At 39.4% G+C, this 27,875-nt stretch overlaps 1 protein-coding gene across 2 annotated transcripts in view; it reads left to right on the top strand.

The window, feature by feature from the left end:
- The window catches only part of STAC (SH3 and cysteine rich domain), a 70,513-nt gene that overhangs the window by 10,310 nt on the left and 32,328 nt on the right, over positions 1–27,875 (top strand). For both annotated transcript variants that reach the window (XM_010184505.1, XM_010184504.1), the window contains exon 2: positions 13,550–13,826. In XM_010184505.1, coding sequence (XP_010182807.1) covers positions 13,550–13,826 — 277 coding nt within the window. The remainder of the gene's footprint in view (positions 1–13,549; positions 13,827–27,875) is intronic.

Here is a 27,875-nt window from a genome sequence, read left to right as displayed (position 1 = left end):
AAAGCCTGCAGTTGTTTTTTATGCCAACGTGGAACAAAATAATTCAAACTTTGAAAATTTTTGCTAAGTGTAACTGCAGTTTTCCAGCCAGTCCTATAATGGAAAGTTATGCACCTATGACAAAAAGAAAGAAAAATGTGAGCCTATTCAGGCTTCAAAATGCGAAGTGTTGCTATTAAATTGCAGCTTTGAGATGAATCATGTACCTGTTCCATGAAGTGTGGGCACACAGGAGTCTTTGGCAGGTTCACAGCAGTTAGATCTATCTCCTGTAGTTAGTTGTAATGACAAATGGACTTCATCCTCCTGGCTGTAAAGATCCAGACAAACAGTTAACTTTTTTGCTAGCTCACCCACTTGCACTCTGCCTTTCAATGTTTCTCTTTCTTCTCTGTTCCTATCCTCACCCAAATGCTTTAATCCAGGACCAGGCTTTCTGATAGAATGAGCCAATGCAAGGTCTGTCTTTATGGGAAAAACCTCCAGGTTTCCAACCTTAGCCAAGTTTAAAGATTCCTGTTAAGAAAATGGATGGTGGCTCTTCTGTTAGAAAGAGCAACCTTTTATAAACACTGTGTGGATGCTAGCACTCATGCCATAAGTACACTTGGAAAAAACAGCAAACACTACAGTTTGCACTTTCCCTTTCACCTATGCTCAAGCTGTGTTTACTTTACTCACAAAGAAATGCCTGAAGTTGTATCTCAATTTCCTGACATCGTCTGGTGTTACATAGTCTGTTCCATGTATGTGGATGCCTATTGGTCTTTTGATGTAATCTCATGTTTTCTTTATATGTATATGCAGGAAACTACAAATAAATTTAAAACCTAGGCAATGAGGTAACAGAAAATGTTCCTTAGGCAGAAGAAATGAAGCCCTATTCTTAGTCTCCTCTGTCTTCCTAGCCTCCTCCTTTCTGAGTAGGCAGTTGAAGACCAATGTAACTCAGGAGATCCCTTTTCAGCTGCATTGCCAGTGAAGGGCCTTTGAGTTCCTGCCTCCACAGCAGCTTAGGCTAGGCTCACACAGTCTTCCCCAAACTGCAATTCTGTACTTCAACAGCACTGGCTTTTCTAGCAGTTCCTGCCCAGTATCCAAGAAAATGCTCTGGACAAATGATTCCTTAGAGATTATCAAAGTAATATTGAATGCCAACAGCTGTAATAGACCTACCTGAATCGCACTAGAATGTAGATAAATTTAAAACATTTCACAAAGGTTCAAAAAATTACAGGCAAGCCTTAAAACAAAAATCTTAACAGTGTGATCTGCCTCTGAGGAGAACTCAGCTATGACCGAATGCTGGCCATAAGAAGTAGCCACTCAGTCCAGTAAAAAAAAAGTTGTACATTTTTAAACAAAATGAGAAATCTAACCTATTTTTTTTCTGGCGCTGTAGGGGGCACACTGCAGTAAATACTATATTCCTGAAGTAGCAATAGAAGTAAATTCATTTGGTCTTTCTTGCCAGCTGCTGAGTTTACCCCCAAAAAATCTCTTTTCCATGAGTTATCATCCCTCCAGCACAGTTCTACTCAGCCACTACTGCATATAAAAGCAAAAAAACAGCTGACAGGGCAAAATGGATACGTATCTCAGAAGTTAACACTGCACTTGCTCGTCAGTTCAGCAGTGGTCAGTAGCTCTGATTTCTGCTGTAATATGTCACAGTCCTTAAAAGTCAGTGCTACTCTGCTGATATCAACAATTGTACCTACTCTGACAGTAGAACAAACTAGACAAAGTGAGGCATTTCATGGAAATTCCCCCTCTTACATAGGATTACTTTTCATATTCTTCAAAACTCTCTCTCCTAACTTGACTTTCCTTTCCTTTTCCTTCTTCTGTTCCCCTGCTCTCCTGCCTGCCTAAATCCTTCATACAGCCCCATGCAAAACTGTTGAAGTCACTGCTATTACTTTTGCCAGACAAGACACCACAGTATTTTACTGCTTCCAGATCCTTCACTTTCCTATCATATAGGTAACTCCTGTTAAATCTGTTGGTATCTTATGTCAATACCAGTAGCTCTTTTCTCTCTCAACACCAAAAATACAGAATTTAGATATGCTTCATTTATCAGGTAAGCATAACCTTAGAACAATATTACAAGCTTTATTATTATTATTATTAGGTACTTGTGTGCAGGCTTTTATTAGCAGAAGTTTTTTAGAGGATTCCGAGGGACATAAAAAAGTCTCATTTAACATTCAGGCAAAAAAATTTAGTTCTTCAGGATGAGTTATAGTCTTAAATTATTTAACTTTCTGTTTGTGGTATTCTGTATTTAACTATCTTTTTGCATGAAGCTAGCTATCTCAGTATAAAAACACATTTTTGCAGTTCAGATAGTCATTTTAATCTTGAAACTTTGATAGAGGTAATTTGAGGTGGAGAGTTGTGCAGCTGGTGAGGATAAAAATAAAATGTTTTTGTTTTGCAGGGTTGATCATGAAACAATAGCTGGCTAAAGATGTTCAGCAGCTTGGAGGTTTAGGAAAAATACAGAAGAAATTGATTTGCCTAAGGCAAAAGGAGTCAAATACATATCTCATACGTAATAACTCCTGCCAATTAACATCTCCAAATATATGTATTTACATTGTCAACTTCTTGAAGCAGTTTTTAGGCCTTCAAACTTTTTCATAAAGTGCCAAGTAACTGTATGTAATATATATGACAATATCATTATCAAGTTAAACATATTCTCCATGTGAAGAGTTGGCTTGTTCTTTATGTAGGACACATGCAGTTTTTGTTGAGCATGACTAACATGAGACTGAGATGGAAACTTTCTGTACCAGTAACAGGTTCCTTGGAAACTGGTACTACAGGTGTAATTTCCCCAGAAATTATTTGGGAAGTACTTTTTGAAAATTAGAAAATGACTGGAGTAGATGTGTTGAAAGGGATAAATGCATGCCATTTGAGAAGAGCTTTAGTGAACAATGTGCAGTATCTGGATGGGATCTGAAAATAAACAGATCACTGCCATGGGGGACAGTAAGAAACTGGATGCAGAACAAACAAGAAAGATGTTATGGAGGTAGGAAAAAAAATTAATTGGCACAGAATTTGCCATGTATCTGGTAGTTGCTGTAGGACTTTAAAACTGGGGATATGAGACAAAGGAAATTCGGCAGGTACCCAGGTGAAGTATGGAGAAGCCCAGAAGAATTAACTAGTTTTTCTCAACCTATGCTGTCGGCACCTTCCCTGGATCTTCAGGCCAGCGGTGTGAGGGCAGCGACGTGGTTCCACACCAGCCCATATGGGTCTTGTTGGGCTTGTGGTTTCAGAACAGACATTGCCAGGGTGCACACATGCCTTGGCCTCTGGAGTAGCTGGCAAGAAGCATCGTTCACAGGATGGTACAGTGTCAGTATTTGGGAGGGATAAAAAGAAGATGGAAGGCAGTGAATTTTCTACCAGATTGCAAAAATATGCACAAGAAGGGGAAGGGAACTGTGGAAAAGAAAGAAAAATGGAAGTGAGCCAACAAACGCACACTGCTAATATTCTGTAAGGTATAACCTCCTACCCCATCTTCCCAGTGAGAAGAGTTTGAAATAGAAAAATGAAAGCAAGTTGTAAGATTTGGATCTGAATCTCTGTTTGTGAACAGGCAGCAAAGAATGTAATGCAGAAACCTGTGAGATCAAGTAAGCTGAAATATCAATGTTTGGGGGCTTCTTTTAAGGCAATAGGCCATACAGAACCCAAATTCTGGCATTGTGGGTGGTACTGGTTCTTTCTTTGATCAGAAAATGAGGTAACGTCTCAGAGGTAAACCACAGTAACTAAGTGAGAAGTTTGGGCAGAATTAAGTCGCACCAAGTATGAATATGAAACAAGTATCTAGGAAAGACAAAAAGGGCAAAAAGCATAGGTGTCCCCCTGGATCTAACTATACTTGGCAGAGATTGACAGAGGTGGTTTAAAAAAAAGAGGGAACCATTGGGAAGGGTTGAATAAAGTCAGCCAGGTAACAGGATGCTGAACATGGCCAGGTGTTTTTTCATGCTGCATGCAGAAAGCCTTTGTTTTTCATGCACAGAGTAAAACAGTAAAAAATAGTTTCATTTCAAAACAAAACCAAAAAACCCACAAACCAATAACCCAACCAAACCCCAAGCCTTTACTTAGGGAACATGCTTAGTGAAGTCAGCGGCAGTTGACAGTAAGCAAAGACCTTAGGATTTGGCCCAGTGACAATAACTTTGTTGTAGAGCTGAGCACTTACATGTTTTCATTGCGAAGCAATTTTAACAGCCTAAGTTTGGAACCCCAGAAGTAGGAGTGGAAACACTGACAGAATATTAACTATAACAACTCCCAGTAGATCTCAGTCTTCCTTTTTGTTTTAAGATGGTACAAATGTGTGTGGGATCTGGTGCTGATGTTAATTTGCCCTCAGTTAGCATCTGCCTCCCTACCAGATGTATTTCCATATTTGCTTCAAGAGACATAATACCATTTAAAGCATTCTAAACCAGCTCTGTTAAAAAAAAAATAGAAAAGAGGAAAAACAAATAGGTAAAATAAATCAGTGGAAGCTATTGCTATAGGTAGACCAGTACTTTTTAACAGAAGACTGGTTTGGGTTTTTTTAAGGGTCCAAAGGTATCATATTGAGCTTTAATTTCTCCTAAAATCAACAGTGGAAAATACTGATGCGCACTTCGTAGATGGGCAGACACAAGATACAATCAAGGATGATTAACTTTACATTCACACGCATTCACATTCATTGCAGATTATCCATGAGAATGAAAAGAAGCAAAACTCAGGCCCTGTTGTTATGATTATTATTCTTGAAGACTCTCAGAGATAGATACCAGTGTAGCTTCCTTTACCTCAGCAGGGTTGCCTGGATTTACATTACTCTGAAATCCATACTTTTAATCTTCAAATTTCATTGTGCCACTTCCACAGCAACAAAGATTAGTAAATGACTAAATTGGGAGTTACCAAAGGGAAATTACTGTTCCGTTTAGAAGCTGAAATGGAAAGAAGATATCCAAACAGGTAGCAAAATGCAGGATTCCAAGAAGGTGTCCTCAGAGATAACAGTCCAAATTCCTCCTATGTCAAGAGGCTGGAGATAACCACACGTGTGCCTCATCCTAATGGAGGCAAAGTATGGAGGTGAGCAGCTGCTTAACAACCAGTTGCCTGAGGTGAAACCCAAAGTAAAAAACAAGAAGTTGTAAACACATACACGGTCTTGAAACTGAAGTTACTGGGGGATTTTAAAGACATTGAAGTACCCTTCCTAACCATCTCTAGCTTTCTTCATGATCTTTCCTGTTGGTTTCATGAGGAAACCAAATTCAATTGCCAGACCATGAAAGAGGGACAGGAGCCACACAGAGGTTTTCAGCTGGTTATTCTACCAGCCACCTTTCATAGCCTCAGTTATGGAATATCTTGCACAGCTGCTGCCACCCATATTGGAACAGCTGTTTAGCAGCAGGGAGAATATAATCCTGGATATAAATGCGGGATTTATAGTCTTTCCTGCTTCTCTCAAAAGAAGCAGCTCTTCTTTTGCTAGGTGAGGCAGGAGAAGGGAACAAAGGGACAAAACATTTTCCAACCTCAACAGAAAACATGCAACAGGCTTTGATCATGGCTGAAGTGTAGCTTAGTTTGCTTTGTAATGTGTTTTGATTTATTCAGCTGTTCTCAAAGGAGGGAAAATTGACAATCATTGAGCTCAACACAATGAACCCAGCAGGTCTTACTTTGGGGATGTTAAACTAATCTTCATGAATCAGAAGATAAAATTCAAAAAGTTAAAGTAAAGCTTCTCTGAAAGATCTTGTGAGTTGTTAGCTTTAAATGCTGCAAATTTAAGAAAGGTTCACTGTTTTTCCTCTCTGCTAGAAGCAGGCTGAACACAATCCATGGCTGAGAGATATCACAAGCATTTTCCCTAAACTAAACTTGAATCAAACCTGTTAGGAAGTTTGAAGAAATACTTAACAGAGGCTAGATTTCTCCAGAAGAGAAATGTAATATGCACTCTTTTCTTTCTAGATTACTCTTTCTAATATAGCTTGATTAAAAGAAAATGGAATATGCCAAGATACGGCTCTTGAAAAACACAATACCAAAAATGCTGTTAGATATAAAGTTGCATATACACATTAAATATGTCATGAGGCAAATTTTACTTAGTTTTTTTTTTAAAAGCCTTAAAATTTTCTGGATTTGATATGCATACAAGTATCTTTATATTTATTTTGCATATGTTTCCTCCTTTTTACAAGCTGTTTTAAACTGTTTTAAACTGTTTAAGTGACAATGAGTCTTTTGAAGTTAATATGAAAATATATTTGTCAAGGAAGGTAATAGGAGCTCAGAGTAAGTCACAATTGCAAAATATCTCACACAGAGCTTACTCTTTTTATGCCTGAAGACTAAATAGACAGTTCTGAGCATAATGAAGACAAAAAAAAGGATTTCTCTGAGACTTGATGGCAGCTGTTATAGTTAATAAATTGTGTTTCCTCAAGTCTGTCACTTCCTGGACTGCATTCTTTGCCCTGTCACATCTTAGGCTGAATTTCGAAAGTATGTAAAGGAAGTTGGAGCACAAGGGAGACTTTTTCATGTTTTCAAGCCTTCAAACTTTCAGTACTGTATTTCATGTTTTTCTCACATATTTGCTAATCCTGGTTCCTTGCAATATTAGAAGATGTACCCAAAACTGTAGAATAATTTCAAACCAACTGCAGGAGCAGTTGTTGAGAACTAGATTAATTTTTCAGTGTGGTTTAAACTGAACCAGAGAGTTGTACAGAATGAACAGTTCTGCTAAGCAAATACACTTTTTGGCTACACATGCAGACAATACCTCTTGATAATTTAGAGGTCTGCCAATTAGAGATGCAGATGCACAGCTGCCAAGGATGTAGTACATCAGGAGAGGGCTGAGAATGTGTGATTCACAGTGACATTTGTGGGAGCAGTGACAACTAAGCATCCCTTTAGATTTCATGCTTTCAAACCCTAAGGCTCTTTTAGGGATTTTTGCTGTTAAGCTCCAGCATGCCAGTCACAGCATTTCATTGTAGTTAGGACTCTACATGTGAAACAAACTCAGTGAAAGAGCCTGGCCTGAAAAGATTTATATCCTAAATGGGTTTGAGGATCAGTGAGTGGATTTCAAAACCAGTATAGGGCAGAGAGGAGAATCTGAGCATGATGATATGAACAGTAAGAGCCAGCCAGAGTAGTTGGAGGTACCCAGTGTACACCATCAATGTTATTGTTTGGTACTGTGGAAAATGTCTCCCCTTTAACTAGTCCAATGCAGTATTCAAGCAGACAGTTTTATTTATTTATTTATTTGCAACAATAACAGACATATCTGCTCTAATACCAGCTCTGCAATCTGCTTGAGAAAATACATAAATATAATACGTAGCAGATTCTGCAATAATGAACACTCCCTCTTTATCTGCACTGGATTAAAAGGATACAGCTTCCAAGAAAGTTGTCTGGGGCAGACACAAGTACATGATAGGGCCAGGTTCTCAGACTGTATAAATCAGACTGTATAAATCAGCAACAATTGAAGTCAGTTTAGCTAATTCAATTTGTACTAGTAGAGTATTGTACTATTAATTATTTAGGAAGAAGAAGGTAGAAAAGAAATCAGCTTTGCTCGCTAATTTTATCACGGATGCTTTCCCAATAAACAACATCCACCCCTTAAGTGTTTGAAATATCCTTTTATCTTGTTAATGCGATAAGACATGGTACTTCTCTCATCAGCAGGCAAACACACGTATTATTTATGAAATTGCACACTGGCTTTAGGCATGTCATAATCTTATTTTTGCTCATTAAAATGCCAAGGCAGTGCATTTTCAAATCAAACCCAGAAGAAAACCACCCTTGCCTGTGCTAAAAATCACTTACTTTTGTATCCCTCAGTTCTAAGAAGAAAATAATTAGCCTTCATGCTCACAAAAATCAAGCACTTCTATTTGAGCTGGTTCCTTGTTTGCTCTTAACCAGCGTAGCTAGCTGGAGCCCAGCAATACTGCCAGGCTAGCTTACACCCTGGTAACATCCAGTCCTTCAGCAAATCTAGTTAGTTAACATCTGAAGTATGTTGTGAGAGTTGCTAATACAAATTAAATGTTTCTTGACCTAGAAAAAAGACTGTACTCAGTAGAATAGATGCCATTCATCAGGACTTCTGTTCTTTCCCTTATTTGAAAGGCTTTTGGCCTGAGTCCCTCTACATAATATCCCATGTACCTAACATACTCTCTAGTGAATCTATACGACATCATCATTTAAGTCCTTATTTTATAACAGTGTGAGAGTCAAATAATTATGAAACTTGCTCTAAGAATCTGAAAGGAAGAAGACCTGGTTCCTTAAGGAAGGCAGGCATTTATCTCACAGCAGTGAGTGAAATCTGCTGACTGAGCATTATTAGTCTGCATAGCTAAACAAAAGAGCGATGTTTTATAAGAATTGCAGGAATCAAATTGGCTTGATGGCTAGTTTCAACTCTCCTAATACCCTGTATTACTTGTAATCCATCTAATGATATTGCTGACGCTAGTGTAAAGAACGGGGTAGAGAAGAGTGAGCAATAACTTTTATACTAGCACAGTAGCAATACAGCAGACAGCTGATGTCTGATAATGAGGGTTTAGTTGTATGGTCTGTCAGTAAAGTACAGTTGATAAGTCTAGTTCATTTGTTCATTTCTCCTGGAAGATAATTAAGAGTGGAAACATATAAAAATAATCTCCCTGTTGAGAAGGGAACAAGACCAAGCATATTGGGAAATAAGCTGATGTGGGCAGACTCCGTGAAGGTTGCTCTGAATGCAGCTTGTCCTCCTCATAACCACCATTCACTCGAGATCACCAAGGAGGGAGCTTCAGGAAGGAGAACGAAGCATTTATGTGTAGGATGTGGAGGGAGTGAGGCTTTTCCTGAGCTTTGAATGATGAGAAGGTGTGATGAAGAAGTTGTGATAGAGAAATGGTGATGGCATCTTTAGCATTTTAGTCTGATTTGGGAGCATGGTTTTTTGGTCCTTGTTGTGGTATGCAGAGCACAGGCTGCATCACTTAGGGGTTTGCATGTGCTCCAGGTATGCACCTAATGCATGCAAGGACTGATGGGCTGGTCTCTCTCAGAGTACTCTGTGCCCTGAAATGCATACGGTGTGAATGCTGGGTCATCAACAGCCTTTGTTTCATTCTCCAGATCTGCTTCTACTTAGCCACACTGACTGCTAATATAGACAAGACAGGGAGGCAAGGGAAAAAGCATTAATAGATATTGGGGAGCAGTTAGGAGACAGAATAAATTCCACTTTGCAGGATGGATGATAATCTTTTGTTACTGTAAAGCTAAGGATTAAATCAGCTCAAATCACTAATATCTTCCCATCTTCCATGAGAAGTTCTCAAACCAAAATTGTAGAAAAGAGTGGTGTGCTTTCAATGCTTAAGTGAAATAAAGTCATAGTAAGGGCAGTTGCAATTCCCATTCACATCAAAAGCAGTGGCATCTAGTTAACACTAGGAATGAATTTCAATAGCCCTCCTTTTGCTGTCTCCTGTTCCGGTTATAGCAGCTTAAGATTTGTAGTATAGGTGAATTAGGAACAGAGGAGGTGCTGATACGCTGTGGTTCGTCAGAGCTTCCTGATCCCTTGAAACTTGAACATTCAGTAACTGAGAAAGATGGAGATTGTGCTGAATGATACTGAAAAAAAAAAAGGTTAATCAAGCTCTGAGGTTTAGCTATTGCACTTATCTCTACCTTGCCTGCAGGGTTAGTATGTGCAGTCACTGAGAGTCTGTGTGACTGATAAAATGCTTTTACTAGAGACAAATGTTTTTCCCCAACTCTAATTTCAAACCACAGGAACATCCTAGATTTTATATCAAGGGTTCATGTTTCTGAAATGTCAATGTTGTGAAGTCTCATGATGTTATCACAAGTCTAGAAAAGCTCTTGTGCTTGTGGGAATTTATTTTTTTTTATTTAAATGCAAGCTAATTTGTAGTCTTCCTTGCAGAGGAGAAAATGTGAAAGGCTTAAGCGATTTATCTCAAATGTGTTTCTTAAAGCTTTTTTGTGCTTAGCTTAGGTTTTTTTTTTCAGTCCCAAAACATGATTTTTCACTGAAGTGTTGAGGTAAGCATTGAGTGCAGAACAACCCTAGTCGCAGGTTTTTCTGAAGTTTGGTAGTGTTTCTTTCTAAAGTTTAACTTTGGATTTATTAACCTTGCAGAAATAAATTATGAATAGTAAAATTTGCATACTTTCCTCTCTGTTGATAGAGCTGATTCCTGCCTCAGGTGGATGCTATATCAGCTCCATTAGGAGCCAGTGGCATCACAAGTTAAATCAGTTTATTGCAGATCAAAATCAGGCATATATTACGTGCCTGTATTTAATTACATTCGGAATCTTCTAATATAAGAACAGGATTAGGCCATAGCAAAATTCAAAATGAGTAAGGGAAGTGTTGTTCACTTGACTGCAGCATAGTAATCACTTAAGCTTTTATGGTTTTACAATTTATATTATCTGTAAAACAACCTGCCCTTACCCTTGCTTGGGCCAGCTTTTCCTGTGTAAACAATCACATACCAGTGTCCCATATCAAATTCTTTCATGCACCTAGTATGAGAAAGAAAAGTTGGATCAAATTTTAAAACCTGATGCCAATCTTCTAGCCCTGTATACAATCACTTATGCAAGATGGGTGTAAAACACTCTGATATGAGAGGTACCTCTTAACAGCACTGAGCAGACTGTATAATTAGCTGTGCAAAATGCTGAACATTTCCTGTGTTCTGCATTTTTGCATAGTTAATTCTGTACACATATAACCTATTAGGGATATAATAGCTGCAGACTTTTATTGGTGTTTTAGGTATGCAATGCAAGCCAAACATGTAGGTGTCTTCCAGCCTGAATGCAAATGAATACGAAATCTGCATTTGGGTAACGACAAGGATGCCCACCTTGTCTTGAAATTATTTGGCCACATTAACACAGAACAGTACTCAGGGAATCTCAAAGAGGACTATTAGCTGGTGTTGGAGATGCCTGCCAAATCTATGAGTGTTATTTGGTCAACTCACTCTTGAAAATATGTCCTGCTCTGAACACTGTGGTTGGAGATGCACGGAGTATGCATAGTTGCATGTTCACCTTAGTGTGTATGCAGCCGTGTGGACATGCATGGCCTGAATGCTGGACTACTCTTCTTTGGAAAACTCTTGACATTTCTGCCTGGGGGAGATAAAGTCTGCTGGTGTGCCCCTTTACTGGCAAATGGTTGTGCACAGTAGAGTGGGATAAGGATAGTAAATACAGAGCTCAAAATCTACTACATTCATTGTCCAAGCTAGCAGGACAATTGTTTCGTGATAAAACAAATACTGTATTGCTCAGCTTAGTCTTCTTTCTGTGGCAGAAGCAGTGTTTTGAAATTTAATTAACTTCATGTGGCACTGCAGGAATGGATGGCAAATCAATAATAAATGCCATTTCAGTCACCTTGTGGTGTTGTAATTCTCTGTGTTTTGCTATGCTAATTAGGTCTGACTTCAGTGAGAAGCATTTCAGGAGCAAGGGGGTGAATTATTGCTGAGTTTCTGGCTGTCACTGGGGAGATGAAGTAATCTCAGAACTGAGTAACCTCAGTGATTTCAGGAGCTGGTGACTTAACATCCAAGCAGAAGAGGAAAGAGCTCATATTTTTTGGTGCGGTTGTACCTTGAGTTTTGGACTCAGCTAGTCCATGATTTAGGCTTCAGCTGAAAGAGCTTCAGAAACCAGAAACTGCTCTTACCTCCTAGTTGGAATTTAATTACTTAATTGCTCTTATTTACACCTTCTCCCAGAGACTGAGAGTTTCTTGCAAACAGGTGAGTATTTCCTTAACTTGGAACCAGGGCCTCTTCTATGAACCCAGAGAGAACTGTGGGTGAGAGTGGTGCATGTGGGATGGGCCCCTGGCTCTGATCCCTCCCTACTCCCAAAGTCACTGTGGAGGAACAGCTCAGGGTGCAGAATGCAGCTTGTTTCCATGTTGCAAACTCAAACACTGCAAACCAGAGGCAATGGCAGCTCTTTGGCTGTTTGTTGGACTGAGGGAGTTTATTGTGAAACATGGGGAATAGACCTGGGGTGTCTCCCTTCTCCAAGAACAAGCTGCTCATATCTGAAGGTGGAAGAGAGGCTTTGGCCCAGGATGCCTTGAGGTTCCTCTCCAACTGTGTGCTTTCAGCTGCCTCATAAAGAAAATGTACGGATCAGGAATAGAACCTAGGGAGAGCAGGTTCTCTGAGGCCACTCAAACAGTGTGACAGACCAGTGCCATGCTTTTTGGGAAAGTACGTGAACTCCTTCCCTTTATATTAGTGTGAATTATGATTCCAAATCATCATTGCTTCTAACATAAACAGTTTCTAATATAAACCATTCTTGCTGGTTACCACAGACAGCCTGAGTGGCATGGAAAATTTCAGTTGTTGCATCACATTTGCCCAGACAATTGCAGCAGTGATTGAAATTATTTTGCAGTGGTTGGAATAATGCTGAGTGAAAGGTGAGACAGGGGTATTGCACTTCAGATATAGCAAACATAGAAGCAGGAGCAGAGCTTACCAAGACTCTACTTGTAGGCTATTGGTGATGTTAAACCTATAAATTTGTGTAGCTGGTATCCTCACAGCTTCTGCACCTCACTTAGTGCCCTTCTCAGCCTCATATAAAATTTTGGGGGGAAGGATGAGAGGACCTCTGATAAGGTACAAGACAGTTTACAGGTAAAGTGTTTGAGTTAAAAAATTTAAGTTAATAATGCTTTATTGTGGTGCTTAATAGTCTGGCAATCAATACACAATAAAATACACAAGAATATATGTGAATGTGTGTTAACTAGTATTAATTAATTCATTATCAATTGACTAGTTACTTATACTGTTACTACTCCTTAGCCGCCTTTTCTTTTCAAAAAAAAAACAACTACAAGAATTTCTCAGATCTGCATATAATCTCTGTTTCTGCCAATTCAAGAAATTTAAATATATCGAATATATTTATTGAAGTCACTGCTCTTGTACTGCTAATTAACTGCTGTTCCTGAAATGGCTGTACAGGCTGCTTAAGGACCACAAAAGGATGAATAATACTCTAAGTTCTCATATACTTGAATAAGAAGTACATATTCTTACAACTCTCTGTGGGATGTCTTTGCTGTCTTACCTGAAAGAAAAGACCAATAGAAGTATTCATTAGGGCTATCAAATTTATTGCCTATGAGAAAGCATATATAGAGTAGTTTATTTTCTGATTGGGATCTGTTTTTCTTGCTCTGAAATTTCTGATTAAATTCTAAAGTAAATTTTATTGTTCAGGTGGTTCAAGGTCTGCCAGTGGCTCCCAAGTTCACTTGTCAGCAGCACACCCCAAAATCAGGAGCCTTGCCTTCCTGTTGAAGAGGAAAAGGCAGTAATTGTAACTGGCTTATTTGTTGCAGCTGCAGAAACTGAAACGATCGCTCTCCTTCAAGACCAAAAGCTTGCGGAGTAAAAGTGCAGACAATTTCTTCCAGAGGACTAATAGCGATGTGAAGCTGCAAGTAGACTTGATGCCTGAGGTGAGCACAAGCACTGGGCAGCTCCCCAGCTCCGAGAGCCAGGCGTCCTCCCCCACCAGAGCCCAGCAGCTGCCAGAAAACAACAAGGCTCACATCTTCCAGGAGCACATCTTCAAAAAACCCACCTTCTGCGATGTCTGCAACCACATGATTGTTGGTAAGAAACGATTTTTTAAATCTGTAGGGGTGTCTGTGCTAGTACTTGCAGGGTGACCTTTCTGTAACTTATGTGAGTCCAGTTGTCTACTTGAGAATATTCATGCAAAAAGGATCTGTACTTATGTCACATCTGTCACAAGCTAATACAAGTTCTATATTCATTGACAGATTTCTTGCCTTGTGGGCCACATTTATCAGGAATCACAGGTGAGAGTTTCAGCTAGAGTCAAATTCCTCTCTCATTCAGGTTATTCTGAGCACCAAGCACAGACTCTGTTGTATGTTACACTAGAAATAGCAGAAATGCATCTTGCAAATGTGTCCACTATCCTTACTCATTTCCACAGCAGTAATTCTACCTCTCTTGCTCTTCATGTCTGGCCCCACACTCAGCAGTGCTCCCAGTTCTCATTCACTGTGGCGACCATGCCTGGCTCCTCCAGCTGCCTCACATCTGTGCTAAGTGACAACTGGGCAAGAAGTAGCATCTGCTGGGTGGTAGGCTCTGGGCTGCCTGCTGACCAGGTCACCAGAACAAATAACAGTTGATTGCAGACTTTCTTGGGATTCTTCTACTTGATCCCTGCTACTCACAAAACCTCACACAGACTTTATACCTTTGAAAGATCACCCTGACTTCTGTCTGAAACTGTCCATGGGTACTGCCAGGGACTGGATGATAGGCAGACGTAGAGGACAGAGCTAATGGTATGTTATTCTTTTCAGTGTGCAGAGAACAACTCTATACTGAGCCCTGCTTGTAAGGTAATTTTCAGTGCGTTGTGAAGGTCTAAAAAGTCAAACTTTTTGGGATAATCTATGGGCCTGTGCAAGGAGAAGTCAGGAAAGAAGTGGAGGCAGATGGCTGGAGGTATAGAGCATGCATGGTCACCACTGTGGGAAGCTGCGGAGTTGTTATTCAGAAGTCTGGTCCTAAAAATGTGAGTCATTGTGGCTAGCTCATTATGCGCATGATTTGGTCTTCTTGCAACTTACCATCTCATTGTCCCAGCACAGCAGATAAGGAATAAATTCAGTGGGAGCGTACCAGTGTGAAAGCAAATGACACAATTTCCAGGTTTTTTAGGCAGTCCAAAGAGTAAAACACTGATTAGCTTTATGTACCCAAACATCTGCACTACTTCTACAAACTATGTAAATCTAGCTTACAGTAAGAAACTCATGTCCCTTGGCATGGAAGTCACAGTGTTTCAGATAACACTATGGTAAGTTCTTGAAAGATGCTAATAGGATTGCTCAACTTTTTTGAGAAACTATATCTCCTTTTCTACATGAGGGTCCTCAGTGTCCCCCACTTGTGTGGGGAATTCATGTTCTTTGGAGAAGGCAGCTGCCTGCATAATATTAAATCTGTTGCAAGACAATCCTGCTTCCATAAATTAATAATTAAATACATGAGGCCTGATTTCGAGGCTCTGCACCAGAGCTCTACTGAATCCAGGGAAACAGAGGAATTTTTATCTCAGATTTTTGGTGTTATTTTCCAGTCTTTTAAGGTTTGTGGTTTTTTCTAGTTTAAGTGGTAGAACAAGTCAAAGAGAGAAGTAGTAAATCATTAATATCAGGGAATTTCATAGTCCAGAGATTGAAAGGAGGTCTGGAAGATAGGCAGTTAGTTGAAATAACTTTATGTATGAAAGCAGGCCCAGAACCTGTTTCCTTCTGTGATGTGGATGGACATTCTATTAAAGCTTAGTTTCATAAATATATACTGCAAATATAAGTACTTCAGATTTCTGGCAGCTTCTTCTGAAGTTGTATGGAGATTAGTATCGTGACAAATCTGCACAATTCAGCAATAGTGTTTCAAAACACTGCTGCTCAAGACAGATTATTACTGGCAGTGAACTTTGCAGGGAGTACTCCAGTTCGTAAACACCCATGCCCTTCTCCTTTGCTGGGCATTCTGTGTCCTGCCTGGGACAAGAAAGTCCTGAAGCATAGCTATAAGCTTCAAAACATCAGCTTTAACCCCACCTGCCTTCTGAACTTTTTCTTTTCTAATCTCTGAGAGCTTCCCTTTTGTGTTCTGTATCTTAGCCACTTCATTAGAGAAATAAACCTTTCATAATTGCTGAAGAAGCTAATGCCACCTGTTTTGTCTGGCAGAAGGCTGGGTCAGGTGAACTGCTCTGACCTCTTCCAGCTCCTCTTTTCCTGGAGGTATGGCAGAAAAGATGTTAAAGAGTTTTACCTTATAATACCTTAGATTCTAGATGCCCTGAGTCTCATTGACAGATGTCTGCTGTATTGCTGTAATCCTCTCTCTTTGATGTTTACTGCAGTCATGCCTGGTTTCGCTATATTGTATTTTAAGCAGCATTGGAGATCTGGATCTTGCAGTTCAATTAATCCATGTAAGTTGTGCAACTGTTGGTTATGTGGATGGTGAAGCAAAACAGGCGGCTTTTCAGGAAATCATATCAAGCCTGCTCCTGAAGGTAGACAGAAAAAAAATCACTTCTGTGCAGGGACTCTGAACTTACACTTGCAACACGGAGCCTACTTGTCCTCTGTACTTGCATTTTTCACGGGAAGCGACATTAGAGATTTAAGAGTCTGTGGCTTTAAATTCCTTATTGATGAGAATAAAGGCAAAGACAGATACATGTTTTGAAGACTGGGGGAAAGAGACCAGGAAAATCCTGGCTTGACTTTAGATGGTTTCAGTTTTGCCACCAAGAATGATTCCAGGTTCACCTTAAATGGCTCTCTGATCTATGAACTAAACAGCTCTGTTTGGTATAAGGCAGCATGATGAACTGTGTGTAGCATGGACGTGCAGTACCCACTTCTGTCTCACTAGCATGGCAAAATCTGTCTACAGTTTCAGAGTGAACAGGGCACTCAAAGCAGAGATAGCAGGCTCTCTGTGCTGCTCTTTTCACAGTAAAATTAAAGGAATGTGAAACTTTATCTTCCTACAAAAAATATGTGCATTGTCTCTGCTTGATTGTTAGGCACTATGACCCAAATGTTGTCTTTGGGATGCAGCACCTGTGCCTGTTTGTTCATTTGACAGCAGTGCAGTCAAAAGATAAAGGCCAAATGCATGCAATTGGTTTCAGCATTCAGAGGATGATGTTTATTAGGAACATTATAATGCAAACTTATTCAAATGCTTTTCATGCATCCCAGAGAGCAATGCAACATACTAAAAAGAAACCCTGTTTATTGCTTTGATTTTTTTTAAAAAAACAGCAGTATTAATAGTGTGCTTCATACCTCACCTTAAAGACAGGAATCAAAATGTTCCTACTAACTGTGCTAGACTGGGGCTAAAATTTCACCTCAGTAAACAGAAGGAAAATTTGATATAGAAGCAGTAGTTTTCTGCCAAATTAAGTAAGGGAGAACATTTCAGATTCAAGGAAGCTCTGAGGAGTGCATGGAGTATATCCATTTTATGTCAATGGGGCCTTCTTGCAGCATCAAAAACTTCAATACGGTCATCAGTTCTAATACTGAAGTCAACAGTCATAACTCGCATAATTTCAGAGCAAATCAATGGTATGTTGGAGCAGACTCTGTACTCCTTTCTGCTGCTCACTGTTCTGCCACTGTGAGCTCCAAAGATTGGTTTGTTTAGGACTGAGGATTCAGCTTCGTGGTGGGTTACATATTTTCCTAAATTCATCCACCCATGAACATCCTCTCACTGTATGATTCTTAGAAACCTGTTCATTTGCTGTTCTTACTAGTAGCATTTATTACTATTTTAACATCTAACCCCAGCAAGCAAACATTTTGAAAAATCAAAAGTATCTCGTGTAATGTATCACTAGATCAGTTTAGAAGGTACTGCTTTGTTTATTTTACATCATTGTGAAAAGAAAATCAAGTCAGAGCACTTCTACTTTTGCTTTGTGTTATCTACCATTTTCTGTGTTTAGCAAGAATGTGGTAAGCTTTGGCAATGTCCAGTAAGGGGAGGCAAGATTGCCTGCAACCAGCAAAGATAGAAACTATTAAATTAATGTTGCATCAGATTAATCTTTAACTCTGCTGATCAGAAGCAAGTTCTTGCTCTTCTTCAGTCTCTGATGTGTCGTAAGTCATATCTGTGGTACTTTACTCTTGAAGCAAATATGATGTCACTACTCTACTTTTGAAATTCTTTGTGTACTTAAAAAAACCCTCCATCTGTAGATTTCTCAACATTTTACTTATTTGCAGTTCATTTCCTGTGCTGACTCACATGGAAAAAATGTTATTTTCCACACATTCCAAGCATATTACATGCAATTAATGTTTTCCCATCTAAGTCAAATATAAGTAGTGTAGCAAAAAAATAAACCACTTTGCTTTTAAAAATAACTGACTTCAAAATCAATCCTTTAGAGCTGTGTTTTAAAGAAATAGCTGCTCATTTATAACAACATGATTTTATGTTTCTTTTTGTTTCTTAGCAGTTTCATTCCATGCTTAGCCTTAGCTCTGACACAGAATTTTGACCAACCACCTGTTTTATTGACATACATGTTGGGGTATCTTTGCTGTAAAGACATGCTAGAGGGCCACAGATTTTAAGAAAGACCAAACAAAATTGTGGTCTGCAATGTCCAATAACAGTCAAAATCAAGTCCTTCTGGATCATGCCATTCCTGGCTCGGGTACATGAGATATACTCATTTATAGTTGGTCTCAGGGCAATCAGGTTTCTGGTTTGGATGCAGACCATCCAGATCTTTGCAGCTCTGGAGATAAATAACTCAGTATCTGCCTTCTCAGGCCACTAATGACGTTCCGGTCCAAGAAACCTGTAGATTACAAACAAGCAAGCAAAAAGATAAGACTAGTAACAAACCCCTAGGACAGCTTACTTCCAGTCTACTAATAACAGTCCTTAAGCAGTGAAACTGTACCATCCCTTCAGTATTGACTCACTCCTACCACCATCTGTTCTGGTTTTAGCCAGTCATTCTGGAGTTTCAAACAACCAGCACAGTGCCATGAGTAATTCTTTCTGGCCACATCTTTTAAAAACAGCCTGAATTTCTTTATTTCACTGTGCTGCTTTGGCTACTAGAGCTTTCAACCACTTTTATCTCCAAAGCTGTAATGCAGCATCCTCCGTAAAGCTAGGCTTAAAGTTGATAAATTGGCCCAGCTTTTCAAATGCAAGAATGAAGGAAAGAAATAAATGTGGATTGGAGCTATGGTCCCCAATTTTTGTTAGTCACTAAATCTGAATCTCTATCTATCAGTAACTGTGACTAACAAGTACTGGAAAAACTCCATAGTTTGAGGAAGTGTTTATATAACTGCAGTTTATGTGGTTGTTTATTAAATATAGCAAAAATTCACAGGAACTATGACAGTCCTTTCTGCCTCCAGTCTGATCAGCTCCCTCATAAAGAATATTCTTGACTTTTTTTTAAGCTTGCTGCCTCACGCCATTAAGTACGCATTTTGTTTTGATCCAAGCCTGCCTTTGTTCAGCATTATCCAAGTAGACAGGGATGCAGTGAACAGTCACAGGTTGATCACCACTGCGTGGCAGCTAGACAAAGTAGGAGTACTCCTGGGATGCATGACCACAACTGAGGCTGTGTTTCCAAGGCTTATGTTAGTTTGTAGGACTCCTCCAGAGCTCTTAAAAAATGCGTTTTTAAATATATTTTTATTTACTGAGGCTTTCCTTGCAGGATAAAGGAAAAAACAATGTTATTTATTCAGTGTTCACTCTTGCCCTCCACTCTTGCTATTCTCTCTAGTGTATTCCAGCCCAGATAACCTTGGGGGAAGAGATTCATGTTTTCACTGCATCAGCATGCGAGTTGTCCCCTGTACAGAGGGGTAAAGAGCTGCCAGTGAGGAGGAGATGCTCCTGGAGCCTGTGGAGGCTGCTCCATGTCCACCTCTCCAGTGAGCTTGTGCAGTCATAGCTGAGTCTTCCCAGATATGTTCTCCAGATGATAAGACTATTACAGTATGAAATAGTTTATGTGTGAATGTTTTTTATTATTAATGCAAGAGGGCAATGAGTTTCCCTATGGAAAGAGGTTTTCAAAAGCAGCTAAATGCAGCCTCTTTTGGTTTTGATTGTGAGGAAAAGGGGCAGTTGTACCTTGTCAGTGACAGGTACCAGGTGCCAACCCATATGTTATTTAATGGCCTAAAGTCTCTATCTCTCACTCCTCCTTACCTCCAATAAATCCATTCCTGGATTTAGGAGACACAGATTCTTGCTCCAATTGATACTGAATGGCTCTGGGCAGCTAAATCATCTAGCACTTATGAGAACAGGTGTAAGTGAGTCTTCTCTGACCTGCTGTGCTAGGGTTTAGGACAAACAGAAACATGGCATTTTTCAACACACATCTGCAAAAGATTGCTGCAAACTAATAATTTTAAGCTATCTATTAGTCTAAAATTGAACCTGGCTTTTTCTATGATTTCTTTCTTGAGTTAATTGTATATCCTATTTTCCCACTTTTGAGAGGAGCCCTGTAAGAAGAGGTAAACAAAAACCTTCTGGAAATAGGAAGTACTATTTTAATCAAACTGTATAGTATAAGATAACTAATAGTTATAGACTAGTCGAGTATAGATAATGTCATCTGAACTCTACAAAATTTCCAGAAAGTGGGTAGTTTATCTGTTAAAATACATAAAGTGGGGATGAACAGATGAAAAGAGTTAGAAACACGTATGGTATACACAGTATAGATGTGCTCCATCATTATATCTCCTATTTTTAATAAGCATGACAAAAAGCATCCAATTCATACAGCCCCACATTTGTAAAGTAACTACAGAGGGCTACACATTATTCCTGTATGAAAATAATATTTTTCTCTGGTAATAAAGAGTTAAACATTCTTTAAAGCAAATATAGAAAGCAAATATTTAGTCTGTTTTTCCTCTGGGAGGGTTTCCTCCTCTGAGATGAGGCAAGAATGCTATCAGTAAATTGGATAATCAGGAACTGCTTAGCTGAGAAAAGAGGGTAGAAATATTTTTTAAATTCTAATTTGTCCTTGAACAGCATCAAGCATGTTTGACATTTGTTACTAGATAATTTTCAAGCTCACTGTAATTTTGGGGAAATTGCTATTAATATGAAACTGCAGTTAATCCTTGGTGAAATGAGACTTTAAAGATGTTGACCAACATTTGCTGCCTAATTAGATGGAAAACAATAAAAATTTCCAGCACATCTACAATCAGTATTTCAAAGTCATGTTAGACAAGATTATTTTTGACCAAAAACTGCATTGAAAAAACATCAAAATCCCTACACAGTAGTGGTCATTGCTCCTGAGATTAGCCCTAATGAAGAACATAATGGTAAGCTTAAGGTTTGTTAAAGACCTAAGGATGAAGCAGACTAAATTTTTTTTTTTTTTTTATGTCCTGGTATGTACTTTTGCTGAGCTCATATGGGACATCAGGTGTTTTCAGATAAGCAAATTAAATGCACCTTCTTTGAAGCTGACCTTCTAGTAAAAACATTATTTTTCTACTTAGAGTCTTTGTCTACCCAAGTATCACTGTTATGTGGATAATTACATTGCCATATAGCTCACAAAAGCATCATCTGGAAGGGAAATTATTAGGAGATTCACCTTAGTATGAGTTGCAGAAGCCATAAAACCAGGCAATTAGCAGAAATGCTTTTGCAAGAAATGGAACATTGCCATTATGTAGAGTGAAATGCCTACCCACAGTTGCTTGTTGCTGTCCTTAATATAGAAGGGTGTCTCAGAGAGCAATGATCCTTGTGAATCACGTGGAGCATTGCGTGCTCTTTCTGCTTTGTTAATATGAATGCAAGTAAACACAACTTCAGCAATTTTCTCTAAACTGCCTAAATTTTAGTTTTCCAAATATACATAATCTGTAACTTCTTTCCACTTTGACATAAGTTTATCTTACATGCTGAAGGATGCTGCACACACATAGATCCCCTCCAACTTCTAATTCTGAAGACACACTCTGCAGTTGAAAATTATGATTGCATTGTGATTTCCTTTACAACATGCAGGCAGTGATCTTAAAAATCTTGAAATATTTTGGTTTGACCACTAGTTTATTTTCTGATTAATAGAAGGGTTGAAAGTAAGAAAGAAACAAAAAAAAAGAAGTTAGCTATGTCATCCACCAGCTCCCTGCAACAATTCCGCTTTCCCAACCAAGAGAGGAAATGGCATATGGCTTGTAGAAGCCCTGAGCCAGTGTGAACTGCAATATCACAGTCAGCATGTTCCTGATTGGCTTTCTCAGCAATCACAAAAGAAAGGCTATTTGAGTTAATGCCCAGGAAGAGCCCTCCAAATGAGGACTGGGTGTATTGATGAAGGAACTTTTATTTGCGGTGCTAATATTGCCTGTTTTTCTAGCTGTCCTCAGAATTGTAGCAGTCTTTCATATCCCAAGATCTGTGGCATATGAAACTCCAGACTGACTTTGTGCTGGCTTAGGTCTCTTTTTGTGAAGCATGTGGATGAACTTTTAACATTGCTGGTTGCTCACAGAGCTCCATCATCAATGGGTTTGAAATGAGAGGCTGCTATGTGCAGCCTTATTTTGTTCCACCACTTTGCCTTCCTCTGTAAACCCAGCACAGCATATTGGCATCATCAGAGATTCATCTGCACATCTGTTTACAGCTGTAAGGTGAGAAGTTGTCTGTCTTGCAGTGTTTGTTACAGCTAGTCAATATGGAGAGATTACACCAAGGTACTTGGTCTGCTTTGCTGGATCTAATCCCTCAACACAGCTGAACATGGAAGTCTATTTTTCATTAATAACCTCTGAATGGCTGTCCCAGCTGGGTACCTTTCCAACTTCTTGTGTGCTGCCAGCCTACTCACTGGTGGGGCGGTGTAAGGAGCATAAAAGCCCTTGACTCTGTGTAAGCACTGCTCAGGAATAACTAAAATAGCTATGTAGTATCAACACTGTTTTCAGCACAAATCCAAAACATTGCCCCTTACCAACTACTACAAAGAAAATTAACTCTATCCCAAATAAAACCAACACAACAGGATAAACAGCCACTGAGTGTGATGAGTCTTAAATGTCACCAGAAGGGAGGACACAGGATGGTTTGTCTTGGAGAACAGCAGATGAGCAATAACTTCTGATGAGCAGTTGTTTTCTGTAACCAGCTGATGACACGCTTAACCGCTTAGTGGTGTTCTCCAAGGGCAACAAACTCTCTGGTAGCTGAAACAGATTTTTCTGGAGAGCAACAGAAAATTCAACACTTAAGACATTGATGGAGTTTGGATGCATCTCTCACAGATGCTCTTTCAAAATGCCCCATCTGGAAATTTAGACTGTTTCTTAACCAAAGAATCAAAAATCACGCTGAGCTCCTGCCAAAGGTGAGACAGTATAAATGTCAATGTGGAGAGGGTCTAGATACCAGATTTTATTGAAGAATCAGTGACTTTACAGCTTTTACCCTACTTATTCTTTCTCTCACTCCCTACCATTATTTCATTCCGTAGGTCTCCCCTTCCACTTCCCAGCAGTGGCTGGCCTGGGAAGGTTGGGCAGAAAGTCGTGTCAGTTCCTGCTGTGATGCTGCTTGCAGTTACCAATCTCAGGTGCCACTGGCCAAGGTCCCTGAGCATCACCTGGCATTGATGTCCATGGCTTCCTCATCTACAGAATCTTCCCCCATTTCCCAGACCTCTCCGCAAGCTTCACCTTCTTTTTTCTGGCCCGTTTTCTTCTTTCCAAGACTGCTTCTTCCTTTCAGGGACCCATCTCTTGGCAGCAGATCTTCTTTCTGGAAACTTCTAGTCTAAATAGCGTTTTACATGCATAAGAACAGCACATGATCAGCCTTTTAACTAGTGGGTTGGTCTCCTGTCTATTAATCGGAGGATTTGGGATGCATTGCTTTTGTTTAGTCAAAGTGTTATTAAAATTTCCGAGCAGCCCATACCTGTTGCAGCTTGCAAGTAGCAGGCTTCTGTTTGAGAGCTCAGGAGTTCAGTTTCAGACATTCGCCCGTGCAAATACACACAGTTATCTGCTGACTGTTTGTGTTCACAATTTCAGCTACTTTTTGCCTATAACAGCTACTAAATCTGTCTTGACCCAGTAAGATCCAACTACCTGTCAGTGCCTTCCGACACACTGATCTAACTTTTTTTTCTCCCCTTCAAATTCTGCCTTCAGTGACTTCCCACCAGCAACTCCTGTTAGACTGGAAATTGTTTAGCTAAAACCAAGGTTATCTGATAGATTTTGGTAGACTTTTGTTATGGGTTATATCATTGTACAGGCCAGAAAATTGTAGCTACCAAGTCTATTGCTACCCCTGTGGGTTTCCTTATCTATAATTGTGGTAACACAGTTATGGTCAATGGTAATTAAGGCTTTTGGACAACAAACCAGTCATGCTGGTGTAAGCCATGTATGTAGATGAGAAAAGCTATGACTCGAGTTGGTTTGGCTTGTTCCCACTTGAATCCAGATAACGCAAATACTTTCTAACCACAGACAGTTTATGAGCGATGCATTGAATTATTCATTTTGATAGACAGAATCTTAGAAAGTAGATTTTTTTGTTTGTTTAATTATTTAAATATTTAGAAATAAAGTAAAATTTCAGCTTAATGTCCATATTATTTTGCTCCCCAGATTGACACCCAGGCAGGTAATACTCTTTCTGCCTTGCTGAGCTGCAGAAACTTCTGTACAATCATTTGGCAGATGTTTTTCTTACTCATTTAAACAATAATTGATGCCACATGAAAGTGTACTTGTAGGTGTGCTTTAGGCCAGAGCTGCTATGTGTCAAGTACGGAATTCTCTCAGATTGTAACAGTGAAGGCTGAGATTGCCTCTTTGAGCAGATGACAGTAGTAAATGAAAGTGTTTTTCTGCTCAACTTGTGTGATTTCACTGAAATCAGTAATTATTTCTGGAAAAAAGAAATTGTGAGAAACTTGCACTTGGGTTGAAAAGTTTCATTTGAATGTTTTTCCACATTTACTATTTAATTTTTTATTTTCAAAACTGCTGTGATAAAGAAACTGAAACACTTCGTTATAGAATGTGATTGTAAAATTCTGTAAAGAAGCAGCACATTGTGATTAACTGTAAAAATAACTTCCCTGAAAAATGACCCCACCAAACTGGTATAACTGCCTGGTTACTTACAGTGGTGTCCTGAATCATCTCTAGTCTGAGCAAATCATGCTGCCACTTACACTTATAGTTTCTGATGAAGTCCTCCTCAGCTACGTGTGATCCAAGGGAAGAAATTGCTTTGAAGCAGAAGCCTGTGTGTGACCAGATTGTGACAGTGCACAAGATTTTAGGCGGAGACGCATATCTAGCTATCTTCTGTTGCTCCACTTTCCAGCTCCTTCACTAGATACTGTGAAATGGGCAGAAGAGGGAAGGAGAGGAATCATGGCCATGGTAAGTCACACATCAGCATTTCATGTGCGAGGCCCATCACTGCCAGTCTGTGCTAATGAAGACCAGGAAAAACACCGAGAGTTCGTGCTGATGAGAGAGCGTTTTCGCTACAGGATGAAAGCCAAAAGCCTCAGTAAATTTGAAAGGTTTTGGCACATATAAATGGTCCTACAAAATTCAACTGCTTTTACAAAGCATCTCAAAACGCAAAAAAACAGGCTGAAACTGGATGGCTTTTCATTTCAACAAGTCAGAATACAGGTACAAATATCCTGAGCCTGCCAACATGGAGATCGTGTTTGAAATCTGACTTTCATCATCTTCATCTCAAGAAGAGTTACTGAACACGCTATATTTACTAATATTACTGAGACCTAGACTAACCATTGATCTCTGCTTGTCCTCATTTGAGACATCACCAGGTTTAATTTCTCCATGTTCTCCTGTCCCTGTTCAGCTCTGATACTACCATCACCTTTGGAGCAGTTCAGCATCAACTCCCTTAGGCAAGTCTGTGCCTGTCTTCTTTGAGCTATTTTCCTTCTCAGCAAAGCAACCCAGTACAAAGATCTACAAGCACAGGGTCAGCAGCCTATAAAATTGTCTAGAAAAGTAGATATTGAGATATCAGTGTCAGTTTGTTTAGAGAAAAAATGTTAGATGCTATTTATTGTGTTTGGTTTTTAGAGGACTGGGATTTTTTCATTTGATAATATTTAGCTGTTAGTTTATTTATCATGATGCTCCAGCATCTTTATTAACATTTAGATGATCAAAACCCTGATACAATATTTTAAGAAATATGGAGGTGGATATTTCTTTTTAGGGACAGATATTTATAGCAAAGCTGCTGAGTGTGTGAAAAATGCATTACGAAAATACCTCTTGTGGCCAAATTTTTCAGCACAGGGCAGTGAATTTCACCATCTTCTGATCACCAGACATCAAGAATGAGAATCACTTTTGCACCAAAAGACAGGAAAGACCTATTTGCATTTTAAGTAATTCTCATTGTTCCTGAACCACTGACTAAAAGTCTGATAGCAATGGAAGTTCTTTGTCAAGGAATTGGTGTTGATTTGCAAGAGGAATAAAGACATTTCCCCTTGCTCATGTATATGATTTAAAACCACGAAGTTAGAACAACTTTATTTTAGCAGGCATACTTTTCTTCTCTGTAATAGTATTAAGAAAAGCCTGCCTATTACTGCCTCAGTTTTTTTCTCAGCATGCTGTTTCTAAAGAAAACTATGTCACTAGGAAGTCAGTTCTAATTTTATGCATTGTTTTGTAGCCTGCCTACATACAAGACAACTTTTCTTGCTATTTAAACATTTGATATTGTTATGGGGAAACTGGGTGGGGTAGGCACTCAAGCAGACCCACACCTCTCAGTGACTTATACTCTAAAATCTATATAATTTGGCAGGACAGGTACCATGGTTGGATATCAAGTCCTATTCTACAGAACATAAATATACAAGCCCCAGCTTCTCTCCACACACCGTTTGGTTTAGACTGACAAAAGGTAGACTCCGGAGATCAGGACACTCCAACCAGCCAAGGTGTCAGGTCCAGACCTGGCAGCTTGGTCCCAAATGGAGGGGTTTCTCCTCTAGCTCCCACATGTTGTTGGATGTCCCTGTCCAGTGTACCCCCATCCCAAGGAACTACTGATTTAACCTATCCACAACTCTGCACATTTTGAACTGGCAGATTTAACTGTAAAAAAAACAAAACCAAAACCACCACAAAAAGCACCCCTTACTAAACAGTAAAACCTTTGAAGTCAATCCCATGCTGCTGTTATTCATGAAAAGATGCCTAAATATGATTTTTGCCTAGTTTTTTTCTGTGTGTTTTGAACTTTTTCATCTTACACATCTGTTATTCACGCACAGAGTGCCTTTGCCACAGTGTTCAAATGACTGTAGACTAGTCAGGTCAAAAGAGAAAGGTATCCTTTAGGAGCAATTTCATCTCCTTAAAAAAGGAAAATTGATACTTTTGAATCATTAAAATGACAATGCCAGGAGCTGCCATAATACATTTATCTATGGGTCATTTAGCAACAATACACAGCACACCACAAAATTATTGCATCCTCTTTTTATTGCCATTTTGGAATATCCATTAAGTCCTGTATTTAGCAGTGAAAAGTGCAATTGGAGGATTGCTAATAGCACTGGTTATTTTATGTGAGGTACGTATCTGTGTATCAGTCAATGCACTTGGCAGCTGTGCACTCATCAACTTGAATTATTAGTCAGGCATCAGATGGCAATGACTTGCAGCAGTCGGCCAGCTAGGGTGGCTGGGGAAATCTGGGTTCAGGCTCTGATCTATAGCTGGCCTGATGACCAGCTGAGGATCTGCACCTCTGTCCTCTCCAGGCAATAGGGTTTCAGCATCAGTTAAGAAAAAGAAGCAGGAGGGTGCCAGGTATTAGGGCAGAGAAAGGGGGAAATTCCCAAGGTGGCAGGAGGCACCCAAGGAGGCTGCAGGCCAAGAAAGGCCAAGCAAAGGGATTCCCAACTCATCCTTTCAAACCTAATGATTTGGGGGAATTAGGCACTCTTTAAAGGTGTGGATGTCCTGCATGGAAAATGCCATTCTCTGATCTACCCACAGCTCT

This window comes from Mesitornis unicolor, unplaced genomic scaffold (assembly GCF_000695765.1).
Source record: "Mesitornis unicolor isolate BGI_N332 unplaced genomic scaffold, ASM69576v1 scaffold1675, whole genome shotgun sequence".
Classification (NCBI taxonomy): Eukaryota; Metazoa; Chordata; class Aves; order Mesitornithiformes; family Mesitornithidae; genus Mesitornis; species Mesitornis unicolor.
The sequence above is the reverse complement of the archived record's forward strand: the minus strand, read 5'-3'. Positions and strand labels throughout refer to the sequence as shown.